The 16,245-nt window shown below is 43.8% G+C and overlaps 1 protein-coding gene across 3 annotated transcripts in view; it reads left to right on the plus strand.

The window, feature by feature from the left end:
* Positions 1 to 16,245, plus strand: part of FEZ1 (fasciculation and elongation protein zeta 1) — a 464,287-nt gene that overhangs the window by 62,132 nt on the left and 385,910 nt on the right. For 2 of the 3 annotated variants that reach the window (XM_086957154.1, XM_086957155.1), the window contains exon 2: positions 499 to 850. In XM_086957154.1, the coding sequence (XP_086813280.1) occupies positions 543 to 850 (308 nt within the window). In that variant the 5' untranslated portion in view covers positions 499 to 542. Of the gene's footprint in view, positions 1 to 498; positions 855 to 16,245 lie in introns of those variants that run through there. The other variant, XM_086957156.1, reaches the window with a different exon arrangement.

Genomic DNA, 16,245 nt, shown 5'->3' on the forward strand with positions numbered 1-16,245 from the left:
ATGTGCCTGAGATGACGAACCCAAGGGCCACACACTTATGTGTCATGCAGCATTGCTTCTCACACTGAGATGTTTTTGTTTTTTATTTTAAGCTCATGCTCACAAACATTTGGGAGAGTGGGAAACTATTAACATGCCATTTGCATGCGTCCAAATGGTAGAATCTGTTTTAGTATTTTCAATTGTTCACAAAGGATTCATTATAGTATTCCGGAGATTCCAGACATTTGCAAGCATATTTATAGTTTAAACACGCAGACTGGAGTCACATTTTTGTTTATATCTTCAGAAGAACAGGAAGTTAATGTTCCAAAGCAAGAAAAGGCAAGAAATTACTCATAGGCAACTCGAACATACAAAATTGATTGGTTGTCTGTCGTTCAGCCTCTTTGGAGCTGTACGCAGAGAATCTTTCTATGCCAAAACTCAAGTTATTTGTCACTAATATGAGCGTATACATGAATAGTGGCTTTAAAGTTTTCTTTTTCTACTTTTCAGGTAAGCTGATTCAGAGGATCTAGACCTTGCAGTAGGTGGCCAATATGGAGGCCCCACTGGTCTGCCTTGATGAAGAGTTTGAAGATTTGAGGTCTTACTCTGAGGACAGGGAAGAAAAATCCAGGAGTATCTATGGAACAGCGCCTTACCTTATGGAAGACGCGTCCCTCTCTGAGCTGGAGAATTTCAGTTCTGAAATCATCAGCTTCAAATCCATGGAGGATTTGGTCAATGAATTTGATGAGAAGCTAAATGTTTGCTTTCGGAATTACAATGCTAAAACTGAGAACCTGGCACCAGTGAAGAACCACCTGCAGATCCAGGAAGATGAGGAGGACCTCAGAGACGAAGAGTAAGGATTATTTTATATTCTGGACAGTTACAAAGCATTCTAAGGTGTTTGGACTTTAATTTCAGAAGAAATATATTACATTATTATTATTAAATCTTTATAAATCCATGCACCTTTGAAAGTAAGAATATATACTGCATTTAGATTTTATAAGTAGGAAACAGCAACTCTTTAAAATGAGGGCAGTATGAAAGTGTAATCATTTGGAAAAAAAGGTAAAAGATCGAAAGTTCACGTCCCCATAGCAACACCTTTTTAAAGTCTGAAAATTAACATTGTGGAGTCTAATCAGCTGGTGAAGAATACAACACTGGCAGTGAAGAGAAAGGAAAAGTGGGTTAACTATCCCAGCCAAGGGTGGAGGGAATATTTAATCTAGGCTCCTGGTTCTAGGACAAGTCCAAGGGAACAGGTTGACCACATAAAGGCACCCTATACGGGGTATGTCAGCATTTGCACCCTGACCAGCAGCCACTGAAATTCCATCAAGCCAGAAGGCAGGCTTGAGAACCCTGGCTAACAACCCAGGGCTACATCTGATATAGCTTTCCCATTAGGAACTAGGGGCCAGATGTACAACCGATTTTTCCAGTTGCAAACAGGAAACCCGCCCGTTTGTGACCGCCAGAAAGAGTCCAGGCATGTACAAACACTATTTTGCGAGTCAGTGACTTGCAAAGTAGCTTTTGCAACTCTCGCTATTAGGAAGGGGTGTCCCTTCCTAATAGCGAGTCACAATGGAATGTACCATTGTTTAGCGACCAAATTATCGGCCGGAAAAGGCTTGTAATTTACGACCTACTTCAAGTCGGTGGTAAGCCACTCACGAACGGGAAGAGGTCCACAGGGGGCCAGTTCTCCTTTGTGAATGGATTCAAAAATATATTTTAAGAGCAGCCGGTGGTCCCAAGGACCATTACCTGCCCTTAAGAAATGTAACAAACATTTTTCATTTGATTTTTTAAATGTAGCCCGTTTTTTCTGTAAGGAAAACGTGCTGCATTTAAAAAAACTGCTTTATTCATAAAAGCAGTCACAGACATCGTGGTCTGCTGACCCCAGCAGGCACCATCCCTGGGAGTGTTAGCCTTTCCTAATAGGGTCGCAAATTGCACCTGCCTCATGAATATTAATGAGGCTTGCAATTTTGACTCCATTAGGAATCTCTAACAGTGTCTGAGGCACTGTTGTACATTCCAATTTGCGAGTCGCAAATTGCGATTTGAAAAACAACGCAATTTGCGACTCTTAAATTGGTAGGCTCGTACATCTGGCACTAGGTACGACTGTTGGTGTTATTGGCCCATTACAATCTACTGTGCCAGGGTTTCAAAACTGGTCCTCATTTCAAGATCATGCTGTCAGCAGATCAGAACCACAGGGGCCCCACCCCCAAGGCACACAGAGGGCCCTCCAAAAACAAATATCATGGGACCTCAGACTCGGCCACCAGGCTAAATATGTTTATTGGGTGCATTACATCCACATCCCCTTCACTTTCTTGGCTTACGCTGCGATACAGTCCTGCCTCCGTATGCAAACACACTAACGCTCTCACACACACTCACACAGGGGTGCCACTAGATCCGACTAAGTGGGGGTGATCGGGGGCTTACCCTTCCAGTCAGTGGGACAAGCATTTCAAGAAATGTAAGCAGAGACATCTTTATAGCCAATATGAAAGAAAGAAGTGCTAAACTGCAGTTTAAACATATTGGACAAACACAATCCTATCAGAATTGACAAGTCGGAGTCTGTACTTTAGCCCTAGTTTCCTCACTTGGGCTCAGTTGTTTGGTGGTGGGCCTACTTGCCGAGGCCATGTTGTTGATGTATGGGGTTTTATCCATTTACTGCATATGAATATTTCGATTTATGACATTTTTTTTGCTGTGGTTAGATACCATCCATTATTTGACTATTTGAGAAATTGTCCGATCGAGTATACGTTTACCGAGCACCCTGCAGAAGGAGGCGTACTCTTAGATGGTGCAATTTTTTCCATTAACCTCTCGGCACAGTCCTGCAACATCAATATTAAAGACAGGGCAGCAACCAATCTTGCCACTGTTCTGGTGGACGTAACAGTATATGAGCCAGGCAACTCCCTTATATTATAGGAGATGGAGTTGATTCTGCTCAGCCCCTTAGATTTGCCTGAGCTCAGCTTGAGAAGGGCCAAAAAGAAGGGAACCATGGCGGATAATAACTACTTGCTCAGCCCTATACAGCTCCCCCTCACGAAACCAAACGTCCTTCCTGATCAAGTTTAGTCAAAGGTTATTTCCACAGATATGCTTAATGTTATTATCTGGAATACATCACCCATTTTATCCGGGGCATTGCATCAAGGAGAAGTCAACGCCACAAGGGAGGCTGTAAGTGTGCTTGCAAGGAAAGATTATGCCACAGTAGAGGCAAAAAGGGGCGGACTATTTGCTAACACTAGTGAATTCACTTTCCTGGCATTGTCACTTTGGGACTCACTCTTACACAATTTGGAAATGATATCTTTAGTTCTTAAATTGCACTCTGATAAACTGGAGCTGCAGATGGATCTGCTCAATATGCTAGCAGTCCATGTCATTGGAATAGATTAGAGAACAAGCTGATCCTGCCAGAAGTTATCACATCTGCTCGTGCTCGCCTTCACTTGATTTGCTTACCTCTGTTCCGTCCGTCTTTGCTGCTATACTGTAGGAAGGTAAGGGCTCTAGTTCTAAGTTTGGAAATAGCCCCCTAATGACATGGAACAAGGAAACGATAACGCAAGAGGTGCAATCGTCATCATTAACAGTTACCGCCTTACATAAGAATGATAAATGGCCTGAGAGCGCAAACAACGACGCCCTACTCAACGATGCATCAATTGGTAATGGGCAGGCAAACACCGCTCCTAAGTTGTTTGGCCAACTAAACTCTTCCCTCTCCTGTACATCAAAGGGTACTCTTTTGTCATAGAGTTTTAGGAGTCAACCTTCCTCGCCGCATTTTTGCCTCCACTTGGAGTTAGGTCTTGATTACGTCCAAGATATTATAAATGCTGCACATTTAGCTTTCTAGTGTTCTATCTGGACAAATGAAGAAGCTGGTCTTAATCGGGCAATTAGTAGAGACTGTTTAAGCTGCACTCGTGACCTCTGTATCCCCTGGCTCCAATACATCAAAACTTGTTTTACGGAACTTGGTTAATCCTCTTTGTTTGAGCACCCAGATTCAATTGGTAAAGGGGGCTGACAGAGGGTTTTGGAGAGCTTCCGAAAACACAAAGAATTGTCCAGTGAATTGTCTGAAGTAGCTAAACCCACTGTCAGGGATTATTGCCTTATGCAAGTACCTCCCTATATTGCCCCGTATCTTTTATACGTATATAATGTGCACAAAAGGAATACTAGATTTAGGCGGGGTCTTTTCGGTGGTTGATATGCTTCCCCCTGGGCCAGTATTCTTCTGAATCTTTTACCATTTGCCCCTGTGATGAACATTCGAGTCAAACTATTCTACATTTTGTATTTTTTGTCAGTTTTATTTTCCATTTACCAGGAAATTTTTAATACCTCTTTTACGCAGACGCAAATTTTCCAAGTGCAAAGCGGCTTTGTACTTTCTGAAGCAACTCAATGATCGTGATGTCTGTTTTGCCGTTGGGAGTATCTTGAAGTGTATCTTACCAAAGGGAAGGAGCATGCTGGTTTAATATCAATGCATTTTACTACTTTTTGTATGTATTGTAATTGTATGGCTGCTAAAATGTTTACCCCTGCTGCTAAGTCCCCTATAGGATTTATTTTAATATTTATGTATTATTGGAAAATATTTGCTCCTATTCATGGATTCAGTCCTTTTGCACTATTGGGTTATATTTGCTGCTATTCATGAACTCAATCGTTTTGCACTGTCACTTTAGTTCCGAGCAATATTACTGTTTTCGCTTGCTGCTGTATCCTTTTTAAATGGAAAATGAGTTTGCATTTGTTGAGATGTGTCTGATTTTAAATGATGTTTGTTAGTATGTGTATCTTTTATGACCTGTCTTCGGAAGGACGAATGAATATTTGAATTAAATTGAATTGATACTCTTAAAAAGGGAGAAAAAATGGTTTAGAAAAACAAAATAAGACCTGGGAAACAAATCAGCCTACTCAGTGTTGAACAGGACTCATCTCCCCAGCCAGCATCAAGTTCTCCCACTTAGGTTGAAATAGCCGGAACTTCAGATTCCTCAGAAAAAGAAAACACACCACCAAAGGGAAAGCAGATCTACCTGATCTTTCAATCCAGCATTGCCCCAAACGCATGTCAGCCTCAAGCTGGTGTGGATACAAAAACACAGGACTCATGTTCTAACTCACATGCCTCATCCCAGCCCAGAGTCACATAAGTTCCCAGCCTGATTTACTTGCCCTCACCGGGCAACCTTCCGCTATGAACCCAAAAGCATCCATCTCAATTCCCACTAGGCTGTGCGATGTTATTGTCACTTGTAAGGAGGAAGCATTGCCAGAACCCAGCACCAAGATCATCATTCTCAAACGAATTCCGTACTCCCCCTGTCCGCCCCGGGCCCCCCCTGAGCCTTCAAGTTTCCAGCGATCTCCCTCTTAGCTATCTGGAGTGCCAGATCTTGGAATTTACATGTTACTTTGGTTTTGGCAGTATGGGGAAACTAATGTAAGAGGCAGTATCCTGGTGTTTCATGCCCCTTTTTCTCTATGCTTTATCCTACCCGCTTATCGCTTAGCACCACAAATTCAGTTTCCACACATAGAGACATTCTCAGAGGTGCGGTTGGCTCAGAGCAGTGAAGAAATTACCATGATCGATTGCAAGTTGCCAGCATTCTCTCGAATGGTTCCCACCACCAAATTATCATCTTGCCTATTGCTCCCCTTGATGGTAATCTTGGGACCCGAGCCACATGGGGTCTCTCCATGCAAGAAACCTGTATCTGCATATTATGGCTGGAAAACCATGTGTCGATCCCAGACCCATGTTGGGCTAATTTAAAATCAATCATCCAATGCACTGATCCATCTGTTGCACCCACGACAGCCACCGGCCATATAATACTAAAAGCTATGTCATCGCCCAAACAACACAATCCCCTTGCTGTGGATAGAAAGAAACGTTTGGAAATGACCATGGGGCTGTCCTCGTGTAAGAAGGGGAACAACCCAACCTATTTGCCAACAACTGTGTTGCAGAGTCATCTGGTTTAGCGCTCTTTAACCCATTAAGTGATGAAACACAGAAGCTGACCATTCTTTTCTGGAATCTGTAAGTGCTTAGGACCAAATGTGGTGATGATTTGTGGGTCAGTTTCATGGATACCTTAGTAATTGTTTGTTTGCAAGAAAGTTGGACAGTGAAGCAGGAACACTTAAATGGTTTCAAAACTTTCCACCTTGCTACAATGTCATCCTCATCCAGTCGATCAAGGGTGGGCTTGTAATTGACCTCTCTGTTATGGTGCACACCAGAATATTTCTATTTAAAGCAGATACTCCTTTTTATCAGTTTCTTGGCCTCAAATTTAGGGGTGGCACAAGGCTGGGTATCATTAATTTCTATAATAAAAATCCTCCTGTTATGAGAGACTGTGTTTTGTCTAGGCTGGGCTCGGACATAGAATCCCTCACCTGAAAAGGCTGCAAAGACTTGGGCTTAGAATGGAGGTGAGATTTCAACGTTCATGTATCCCCCCCCCTGTACTTCAAGTTGCCTGTGGGCTTTTAAATGTGGTGGGGACTCACAGACACACTTTTCACATGGTGTTTATGGAAGTAGTCTTAATTTTATCAAGACTAAGTATATTATGGGTTTGCCAATGAATCTTGTAAAAATATTGTCCCTTTCTCAAACATGTTTGTGGATAAGGGAGAGGGCTCTCTTATTGACTTTATTCTTTCATCAGCCAGTTTATATTCTTGTGTATGTGATGTTATCATGCGCTTGAGTTCCTTTAACGATCATCTGCCACAAAGCTTTTCTATTATTGTTCATCATTGGGAGGCCACGTATTGTTCAGATAGGCATGTAGCACATATCCTGGTCCACAGAAAGAAGGGATCCAGGATTAAGTGGGAATTTGTGAACACTGAGACCTTCATGTCCAAATTGGCAGGAGACAATCACATTTTGTTCAATACGTGTTTGGATGACGATGCGGATCCAGACAGCATCATAGAGGCCTTCTTCTACCTCTCCGGGGCTATCAAGGCAGCACTCAATAGGCCCTCTAATTCATATGTATGGAAGCAGAAGTGTTGGTTTGAGAAAGAGTGCTCAAGCACCCATAAGGGTGCATTCTACAAATATTCCTCGGGATCTCGTAAGAAGTCGCCCAGAGAAGGAGAGCCTACCGGAAGGCAAATAAAGCTAGGAAAATTATTCTAAAAATTAAAGAAAGAAGGGCCTTGAGGAAGCAGATTGCAAGAAACAACTTAAGACTTACTGGACATCATGAATAGGTCATTTATAGAAGAGGTTGATGAGCCCTCTGTTGAAAATGCTATACAAGGGCTGGAGTGGGCATCATTCTTTGGGGGCATTTATGCTACCCAGGTCTGGGGAGGAAAGGACAAGTGAACACAAATGTCATCCATGAGTAAGCTCTAAAGGGCAATTTCAACCCAAATATCTCCCGTGCCTACGCCAACTGCTTAAGGTTAATAGATCAAATCCTGGCTGCAAAGCCTCTGGCCCCGGCAGTGTCCCCTTGGATCTTTTCAAGAGTCAGTAAGAACTTTGGACTCCATTGGTTACTAATAAAAACATTCAGCATACAGTGTCATATGAGATTATACACCGCCTATCTAGAATGCTTCCATGTAATGAGCATCTGAAGCCTCGGTATCTACCTGCAAAGGGTAAAGAAACATGCAAGAGAAAACAAAAAGGAGGAAATCCGTACATAGATGCTTTCTACACTTCAGGATACAAACCATTCCTAGATGTCATAATTTAACTAATACCAATTAATCTCCACCCCTCCCAGGCTCTGGCTGTATGTTGCAATGTCCTAATAACATTTGTCCCTCTCCAAACAAGCTTCTTTGATTACAATCAGTTGTCTCGCGGCTAAGTCCAGAACCAGTAGTAGCTACGCTTAGCAATCACCTTGTTCCATCTACTACTGAGTATGTGAAGCAGCAGAGGTGTCATCGGGTATGTTGTTTTTACACGCTTCTACCATTGTGTCCCAATCTAGGGAGATTGCAGTATTCTGTAGGCTGCGTGCCTCCTCCCTACGCAGCGCACCACACTCAGCCCCTGCCCACCTGATCAATTCGCTATGCCATATGCGTAATGTAGGAGCTCTGGCAGACTTCCAGCTCATGGTAATGGCCCTTTTTGCAACTATTAGTGCGAAATCTGTTACTAACGTCTTATGGGCGGAAAGCCTCTCTAGTAAACTACCTACATGGTCACAATCTTTCATATTCCCCATTTTTTAAACAGGGGACCGAGGACATATGAGTTGTTACGGCCTTATCTCCCTCCTGGACTCAACAGTGAAAGTCATAGGCCACGTCCTCTAATCCCATCTCAAGGTATGGGCGAGGAGACCAGAATACGTTCAGAAATCAAGTATGGGTTCAGGAGGGGGCTCCGGACTGAAGATCAGTTCCTTTACCTCTCCCTTCTGCTGGGCAAGAATACCATAGTTCCCAATTTTTGTGGTTCTTGGAACTGTGCTGCACCTTCCATTATGTGTCTCAGAGCAAATTGGGGAGCATCATGGAAGATCTCAGCGCGGACAGGCTCATGATGAATCCCATTAGGGAAATATGTTGTCATTCTAGTGCCTCAGTATGGTCTGGCCTGGGGGAAGTCTCTGAAGTCATTTTGTGTTCACAGGGGAGTTAGGCAAGGCTGTGTACTTGCACCCTTCCTCGTCACCCTTTGCATCAATCAGTTGGAGAGGGAGTTGGTTTCAACCTGCAGGGACATGCCACAGATTGAATAGGCACCCTGTTCCAGCTCTGCTGTACGTGGATGATACTGTTCTTATGGGCCTTACTCCCTTGGCAGTACCTATTCTCAGCCTTCATGGAAGGGCTGTCCCTAAAAACACAAGTACACTTTTTGTAATGTCCTGTAGCCCCAACTACACTGATCAATCAAAACTAACATTTTTCTTACACTCCGAACCTATTCAAATCACGAACGAGTTTAGTTATCTCTGTGTAACTTTCAACAATAATGGCTCCTGGCATCTACAGCATGAGATCAGAAGTAGACAGTTTGCTAGGAGCATTAATGCACTTTACTGCTTTGCAGCTTAATTGGCAAGAGATCTGTCTGCCACATGCTCGCAATTTATAAGGGGAATGCCTTACTGTGGCAACCTATGTGGTAGGGTTCTGGGGTGTCAACAAAGCAACCGTCCTACAGATCACTGAAAATAGGTTCGCCCGCCATCTGCTTTTCCTTCCCCAATGCACTGCTACCTTTACCTGTCATAAGGAACTAGGGCTACTTCCTCTGTAGGATAAAATACGGACTCACCCATTTATGTTGTGGCTTCGAGTCTGGACCAATGAGGTACTGGCAAAAAACAGAGCGCTAATTGAAGACCGCCTTTCTGGACCGTGGCCTAGAAGTTCCTTGATTGAGGGAAATTAGGGATAAGGCCATTGCACTGTCCAGACCAGACCCGTTTGACAACCCCACATCTCTATCCTCCCTGAACACAATTACATTGAGGGATATGTGTTGGGACCGCAAGGTGGGGTTATCTTATATTTCGCTGGCCCCCGTTGGCGACTCACAGCCATTTCTGCTACTTACGGCTCAGCCCTATCAGTTTTTTCTACTATTGAGGTTTAGGCGTAATCTATTTCATAGGTTAGTCGCTTTCCTCTACTGTAACAATTGGGAGCGGATCCTTGACCTGTGTCCTTGTCACTCGGTTTCCCCACAAAGCACTTTGCACGTAATTTTGTATCTGCAATTTCTATGCTAAACCTAGATCATGTACAATTAAAGACTTCTTGGACGAGCTTTCTCTAAGACATTGCACACAGGCACTGTATTTCCTCCAGCACTCTGCAACTGAAAAATTATAGCTACAGTCTACACTTACCTTAGACTCATAATAAAGATCAGGAAGACTCAGGTGCTCAATGAAAGACCCTTCTGGGTGCCCCCATGAGTCACGGTGGCAAGATGTCGTGACCTCGTGCAGGTGCACATAGACAATCCTTTTACTGCTGGTCACGTTTTCTACCCTTGAATTTTCTGTTTGATGTCCTATGTTCAGGATGGTTGTGATTATGATTTCGTTTTTTCACCTTTGAATTCTTCCTCTTAGTTGTCTTTTTAAGTGAAGGCTGTTGGGACTTGGAGCGGCTTAAGTTTTACCCTATTTCTTTTTTCTGCATGATTGATTGATCATTCCCATCCTTTTTTGGTTACCTAATGGATAGCACTATTAGCACTTTATCTACTCGATCTTTCTGAGTTAACTCAGTTTACAGGATTTTTGTCCCTTCCCTTTGATGTTTTTAGGATTGTCATTTGGCTCTGTGCCCCTGTAACTGGGCTTCCATATCAAGGGGCCCATTAGGCTGGCGGTAGCCACCGCCAGCCTGGCGGGGGCAATCCGCCTGACATCCTCTCCAGAATTCCCCCCGCCATATTAGAATGGCGGGGGGGACCGCGGCGGACGGAAAGACCGTCCGCCGCTTTTCCGCCCCGGTTACAAGGCGACCGGAGCGGAAAAGGGTTTCTATGGTGGCGGTGTCTGTCAGACACCGCCTGCCATATTAGGATGCCTTTTTTCTAATGCCTTTCCGTGGCGGCAGTGCCGCCACGGAAAGGCATGCGGTCTTCACTCTGGGGGCCCCCTGCGGGCCCCCAGAGTGAAGGAGGGGTGGGGGTTGCACACGGGGGGTACCTGTGGTACCCCCCTTCATTTGCATAAACACAGCGGCAGGCACCGCGCGGTGCCTGCCGCTTTGTTTATGCAAATGCATTTATGCATTTATGGCATTGTGGCGGGCGGTGCAGGAGTGCACCGCCCGCCACAATGCTATAAATGCAGGATGTGCCCGCCACTGTGGCGGGCACATCCTAATACCCCCCAGGGGATTCCCGCCCTAATGGCGGGCAGTCCCAAATTCCGACAGGATGGCGGGCGGACAAAGTCCGCCCGTTATCCTAATGAGCCCCCAAGCGTCTTATTTAGTTCGATCTCCAAAGATTACCTGGTTGAAACTCTAATTACCCACCATTAACAACCCTCCTGAATAAACACCCCATAGGACTTTGCGCAAGACACGTTTTTCCTTTAGTGCAAAACATATAGCACCGATGGAACTTTTATGATAGCCCATATTTCCTCCTGCCTGCGTGTTAGGGCTGGTACAAAATGAGGTGGTGATGGACGGAGCATCTGAATCAATCAAACACTCACACCCAGTCAAAAGATCTGGGTTTAATCCATCACCGTTCTTTAGCCCACTCTGCCACCCCAGTTCAGACATGGCTATATGCAAATCAGTCTGACCCTGTGCCTCATGGGAACAGTCCAGCCCGAACTGCCAAGCCATGTCTTCCCTGGACCGGAAACAAGCTTCCGAGGACCGGTTTCTGGCGTGTTAGGGCTTGCATTTGATTCGTGGTGCTATGCTTAGATGCCCCTTTTGTCCTTTGCACTGGCAGGAGCACATAGCAACCCTTATCGGAATGTTTTGTTCTCCTTTTTTTTAGCCTTGGTTGTTTAACTACTGTGAATGACTGCGCAGGAGAGTCTCCAACTTGATCATGAATTTGTATTTCTGACTGTCATCGAAAGATTTATAAATCTTATCCTTTGTCAAAATCTGGAGTTGCTTATGTATGATAGTGTTTTTACTTGAATTGATTTTAACTATGTGCAATGTTTCAAACTTTCTTTGCTATCATTATAATGCAATGCATTTTAGTGTACTTTATGGCCTACTTTTAACTAGACTGAAAAAAGTTTTAATTAATTGAGTATGCGTCATAGTGAGATGATTTTCCATAATTATGATGTGTTTAATATCTTCTTAACAGTAACACGTGACATTTCATGAGCAGATTGGGTAGAATAGAGAGCTAGGGTAAATGTTGAAGAGGAGGGAGAGATATGCAGGACATTAGTTGTGAAATAAATGGATCTGAAATGAAGGGATGAGTGAGATGATGATCTTTCTGACAGAAAATATTCACTCTGCTTCAGATATGCGCCCTGCACGCTGATGCTGTAAATTCTCTGTAGAATTTTGGGGTGGTGAACAGTTTTCAAGTGAGAGTTCAAGTAGTAGGTGTGCTTGTACTCCATTTTCAATCCACTGTAGTTTTAAAATCATCTCATGTGGAAATCACTGCTGCTTCTGTGCCTCAGCCATACTAGAATTTGTTTTGGTAATCTGAAAACAGGTTTTTTTTTGAGCGAAGATATATATTTTTTAGACAGATCTTTTATTTGTTCTATCTTTTAACTAAAAACAGTCTGTTATTGGCCAGTGGTTAGATTGATCTCTTGGCTCAAACACTGTTTAGTTCAGGGATGGTTTTAGAGTTCCTTTGGCAAAATATCCATATTCAGTGAGATGTTGACTTTTTCTGACTGGATTGGCTGGAGATCTAGTCATGAGCACATGGGTCTGCAGGCAATTCTGCTGGCCTACAGGCATTTGCAACATTGATAAAAGATTGATGAAGTCTCGATGAGATTAAAGGTGAGTGATGGTAGATGTTTTTGTGTTCTGTTATTTAGTGAACTGAACCGAGCTGCTGGATTTGTGACTGAGTAGGGAGAATGGATGCAATAACAGTGAAATGGTGGGTGGGAAATAATGCAGGTTTGCCCTCCAAGCAGCAAGGGCCAGAGGTGAGGAGACCTTCAACCAAGGAATTAGGATGTTCTAAGGTACTACCCCTTCAGGTATTATGGCTGGCAGTCCCTTTTTCCCTTGTAATCTTCCAGCAGAGCTGTTGTTTGTGACCTTGAGGCCTATTAACAGGTCTGAAGGCCCCTCAACAGCTCTTTCTATTCAAATTCTTTGCCCCATGTTAAAGACCTGTGGCTACTTTTATCTGTACAGGCTGTAGGTAAGCTCTCCAAGACATAGAGCAGGTCTCCCTTGATCAAGGGAGCCACTGGGTCACGAGGAAAGTTAAGTTGCTGGCTCCAATCAGCTTTCCTTGCTACCAACTCATCGGTCTTGTGAAGAAAAGAAAGCAAAACATTCAAGCTACTCACCATTTAGAGGGTGAGGAGTGGCTAATCCTGCATGTGTGCAATGTGTAGAGACGGGCAACGATCGGAAATAATTTATACTTAGACCATTGATTATAGATTGAGACATAAACATGCACTTGTTTGGGATCCACAAAATAGCATATTTACAGGAGTCAAGTAAACATATATGTTGTGACCATAAGACAAGCCATATTAATTTAGGAAAAACATAATATTGTCTGAAGATGCTGTTGGAATGGGAATATGCCCTGCTGGATGTGCAGTCAATTCAATTCAAATATCTTTATTCGATTGTAAACATTACAATCATAAAAGTACAATTCATTCAGTCACGTTGCCATGTACTGAGTGTTTGACTGTGACTATTTTATACCCTGTTTTGTGATTTTGGCTCTAGGCTCATGTTAATGTAACATGTGCAGAGGCCTACCCCTGTTGCTGACACAAATGAAGTCCTGGAACTGTCCTGGTATTTGGAAGGGTGCATCATATGCCCCCACATTTTGCTCAAAGTGTACTACCACCCATGTTATGGGTTGAGCATGTACAGTGGTGGTGGCAGCATACTGTGGTGTGTGAATCCACTGTTTTGATCAAACCTTCTATCTGTGTTGCTGGCCCACTTGTGTAAAGGTCTGCATTAATGTGCTACCTAGATCCTTATACAAACATGCAAGTGGATTGTGCGTGTTTGTGGCTGGTGTAGTGCATGCACTATATGCATGAGTGAGTCAGAGTGCAGTGGCCTGCGGCTCCCATTTTGAAAGTCTCTAGCTTTCTCCTGCACAACATATGTAGGTGAGATTTTTTTCACATACAGTGGAAGCGTATTGCTGTCATTCCTGAAAATGGAGGAGGAGACAATTCTTCTTTAGAAATCACTTAAGCAGCTGATTGATTTTCTTGTGGTACTGCCATTTGGATGGTGGATGGGCGGGACTCTAATGTCTGTCGTTCTGGGTGAGCGAGATTGTTTAGGTGAGACCAGCCTTTTTTTCTTCACAGTGATCACTGTTCAGTGTGGCTGGTGAAAAGCCAGTTGCAGAAACTTCATACCTCTTTGGGCCTCTGTTGTGAGTAAACCAAGATAGAGGCTTCCCTCCTGTGAAGAGCATTACTCTACACAGCAGATCTGTCTGGAGAACTCCCTAGAGAGGACACTTGACAAAATAACCACTGCAAACCTGTTTGGAGATTGCAGGCAGAAAATCCACATTCCTTATCTGCTTTGACTGTATAAAAGGGGGAGCTACTTACATCTTTGTTGCCCGTAGATCCTTGGTAAATGGACTTGGGAGGGGGTATTCCACAGCATTCTTTGAGAACTGCTGTATAAAAACTAACACTGGTGTCTGAGTGACAGCCAGCTTCCCAGAAGACAGGGTTCATCACCTGGAGTCTTTACTTGCTGGTAGAACTGTACTCCTGATCTGAAGCCCCTGGAAGCTAGCCTGCCTGCTGAGAGATTGAAAGAGCCTGTCACGCCATAGCAGGTGTGACTGTCCAGGTGATGTCAGAAACTGCCAGACTCTAAAGTGGGGGTTCACTAGAAGAAAGAAGACTGCAGAAAGCAATCTGTGAGTCTGAAGAGGGTGGGTGCAGTCTCTCCAGAAGTGCGGTTCCAAGAGGGAATTACGGGCAGGCAGCCGACTTTGCGCTAGGAACAAACATAGTTGACCTCACTGCTTACATCAAGAGCTGTGTCCATCATGAATGTAACCACTGAAACCCAGAGCTTTTTCCTGTGACTAACATCACCCCAGAGGTCAAGATCGGGGCCTGTGGTGGGCATCACCATCTTTATCAAGTAATAAACAATTATGACTACATAAGTGCACATTAAAATCACCCAACAAAATATATTGGCAGAAAGTGGTTTGCTTTACTGTAAAATTAATTAAAAATTCTGACAACCACATCAAGTGCTCATTTGGGGAGTCCCCTTGCTGCGAATTATAACAATTCACTAGAATTAATTTAGTGTTATTTGTCAGTTTTAGTTCCAGGATAAGGAAGTTATTAGAAGCACAATGTACCCTGCCGACTATCCCTCCAACGTTCACAGAAACCAATAACACAAGACCCCCTCTGTCTCTCCCGGCTGAAGATTTTAATGCAGGAACAAAATGTGAGGTGAAACCATCTATCCAGAAGTCACAGTCTTTATCCCAGGTTTCTTGGAGAGCCACGTTGTCGTGTTGTTTAACAAAATTTAACCAGTTAGTGTCCTCTCTCTTGGACCGTAGACCAGCGACGTTCCAGCTTATCATCTTAACAGTTTTCCCCTCAGCGTTACACAAAGTTACGGGATTACAGTGGGTAGCGAGAGAATCAATTTGGGATGATCTGATACCAGAGGAACCAAGCCAGGCTGCGACTCTTCCCCAATTCCCTCACTAGCTTCTCGTCAATCGCACGACTCCAACCCGGAAAGTATGTCAAATCTGTTATGTATAGGAATGTTAGGCCCGTAATTAAAATAAAGCTCTCCACCGGGTCCCTGAAATGAAGCCGGCATCTGAGCCAACACAAGAGTAAAGGGTATCATTCTCACACTATGTGGGGGCCCTCTAATAGGCTGATTATAAAAAAAAACAAGAGGACGCACGCAAATGCTATTGGGGTCTTGTGTCAAGGAAGTTGCCCTTAACAGGACTGTAGCCACATGTTGTGGATGTCTAAAATTAACAATTATACAGTCCCCTTTACATGTCTTTGTGGAGGACGCGATCCAATTTGCCCTTCTAGTAGTTATTATATCCGGGTCAAATTTTGTGGGGAAACCGCAGTTCCTATTTAGCCATGATACAGTTTTGTTTTTAAGGGAGTCATGTGATTCCTCAGGGGTCTGGGCTGAGTACCTGTATTGGGGCGGAACATTGGTTAAAACAACAACATAGGGGGTACACGCTGGGGGTAGGTTAATAAATCTGCTTCTCCTTGTCAAATTACTGCTAAGTGAACAACCAGACCATGTTGTTGATCGTGTATCTTCACTCACTACAGTAGTGGGGGCTGTTATAGCTAGGTCAATATTATTTGTATGCTGGGTAGCTTGCTGCTGGTTTTCCTCTCTAGCTACCTGCTCTAGCCCTCCTATGCCCTTCTCCACCTGTTTAATACTATCAGCCATTGATAGATGTTTAGATAGCAACCCTCC

This window comes from Lissotriton vulgaris, chromosome 2_1 (assembly GCF_964263255.1).
Source record: "Lissotriton vulgaris chromosome 2_1, aLisVul1.2, whole genome shotgun sequence".
Classification (NCBI taxonomy): Eukaryota; Metazoa; Chordata; class Amphibia; order Caudata; family Salamandridae; genus Lissotriton; species Lissotriton vulgaris.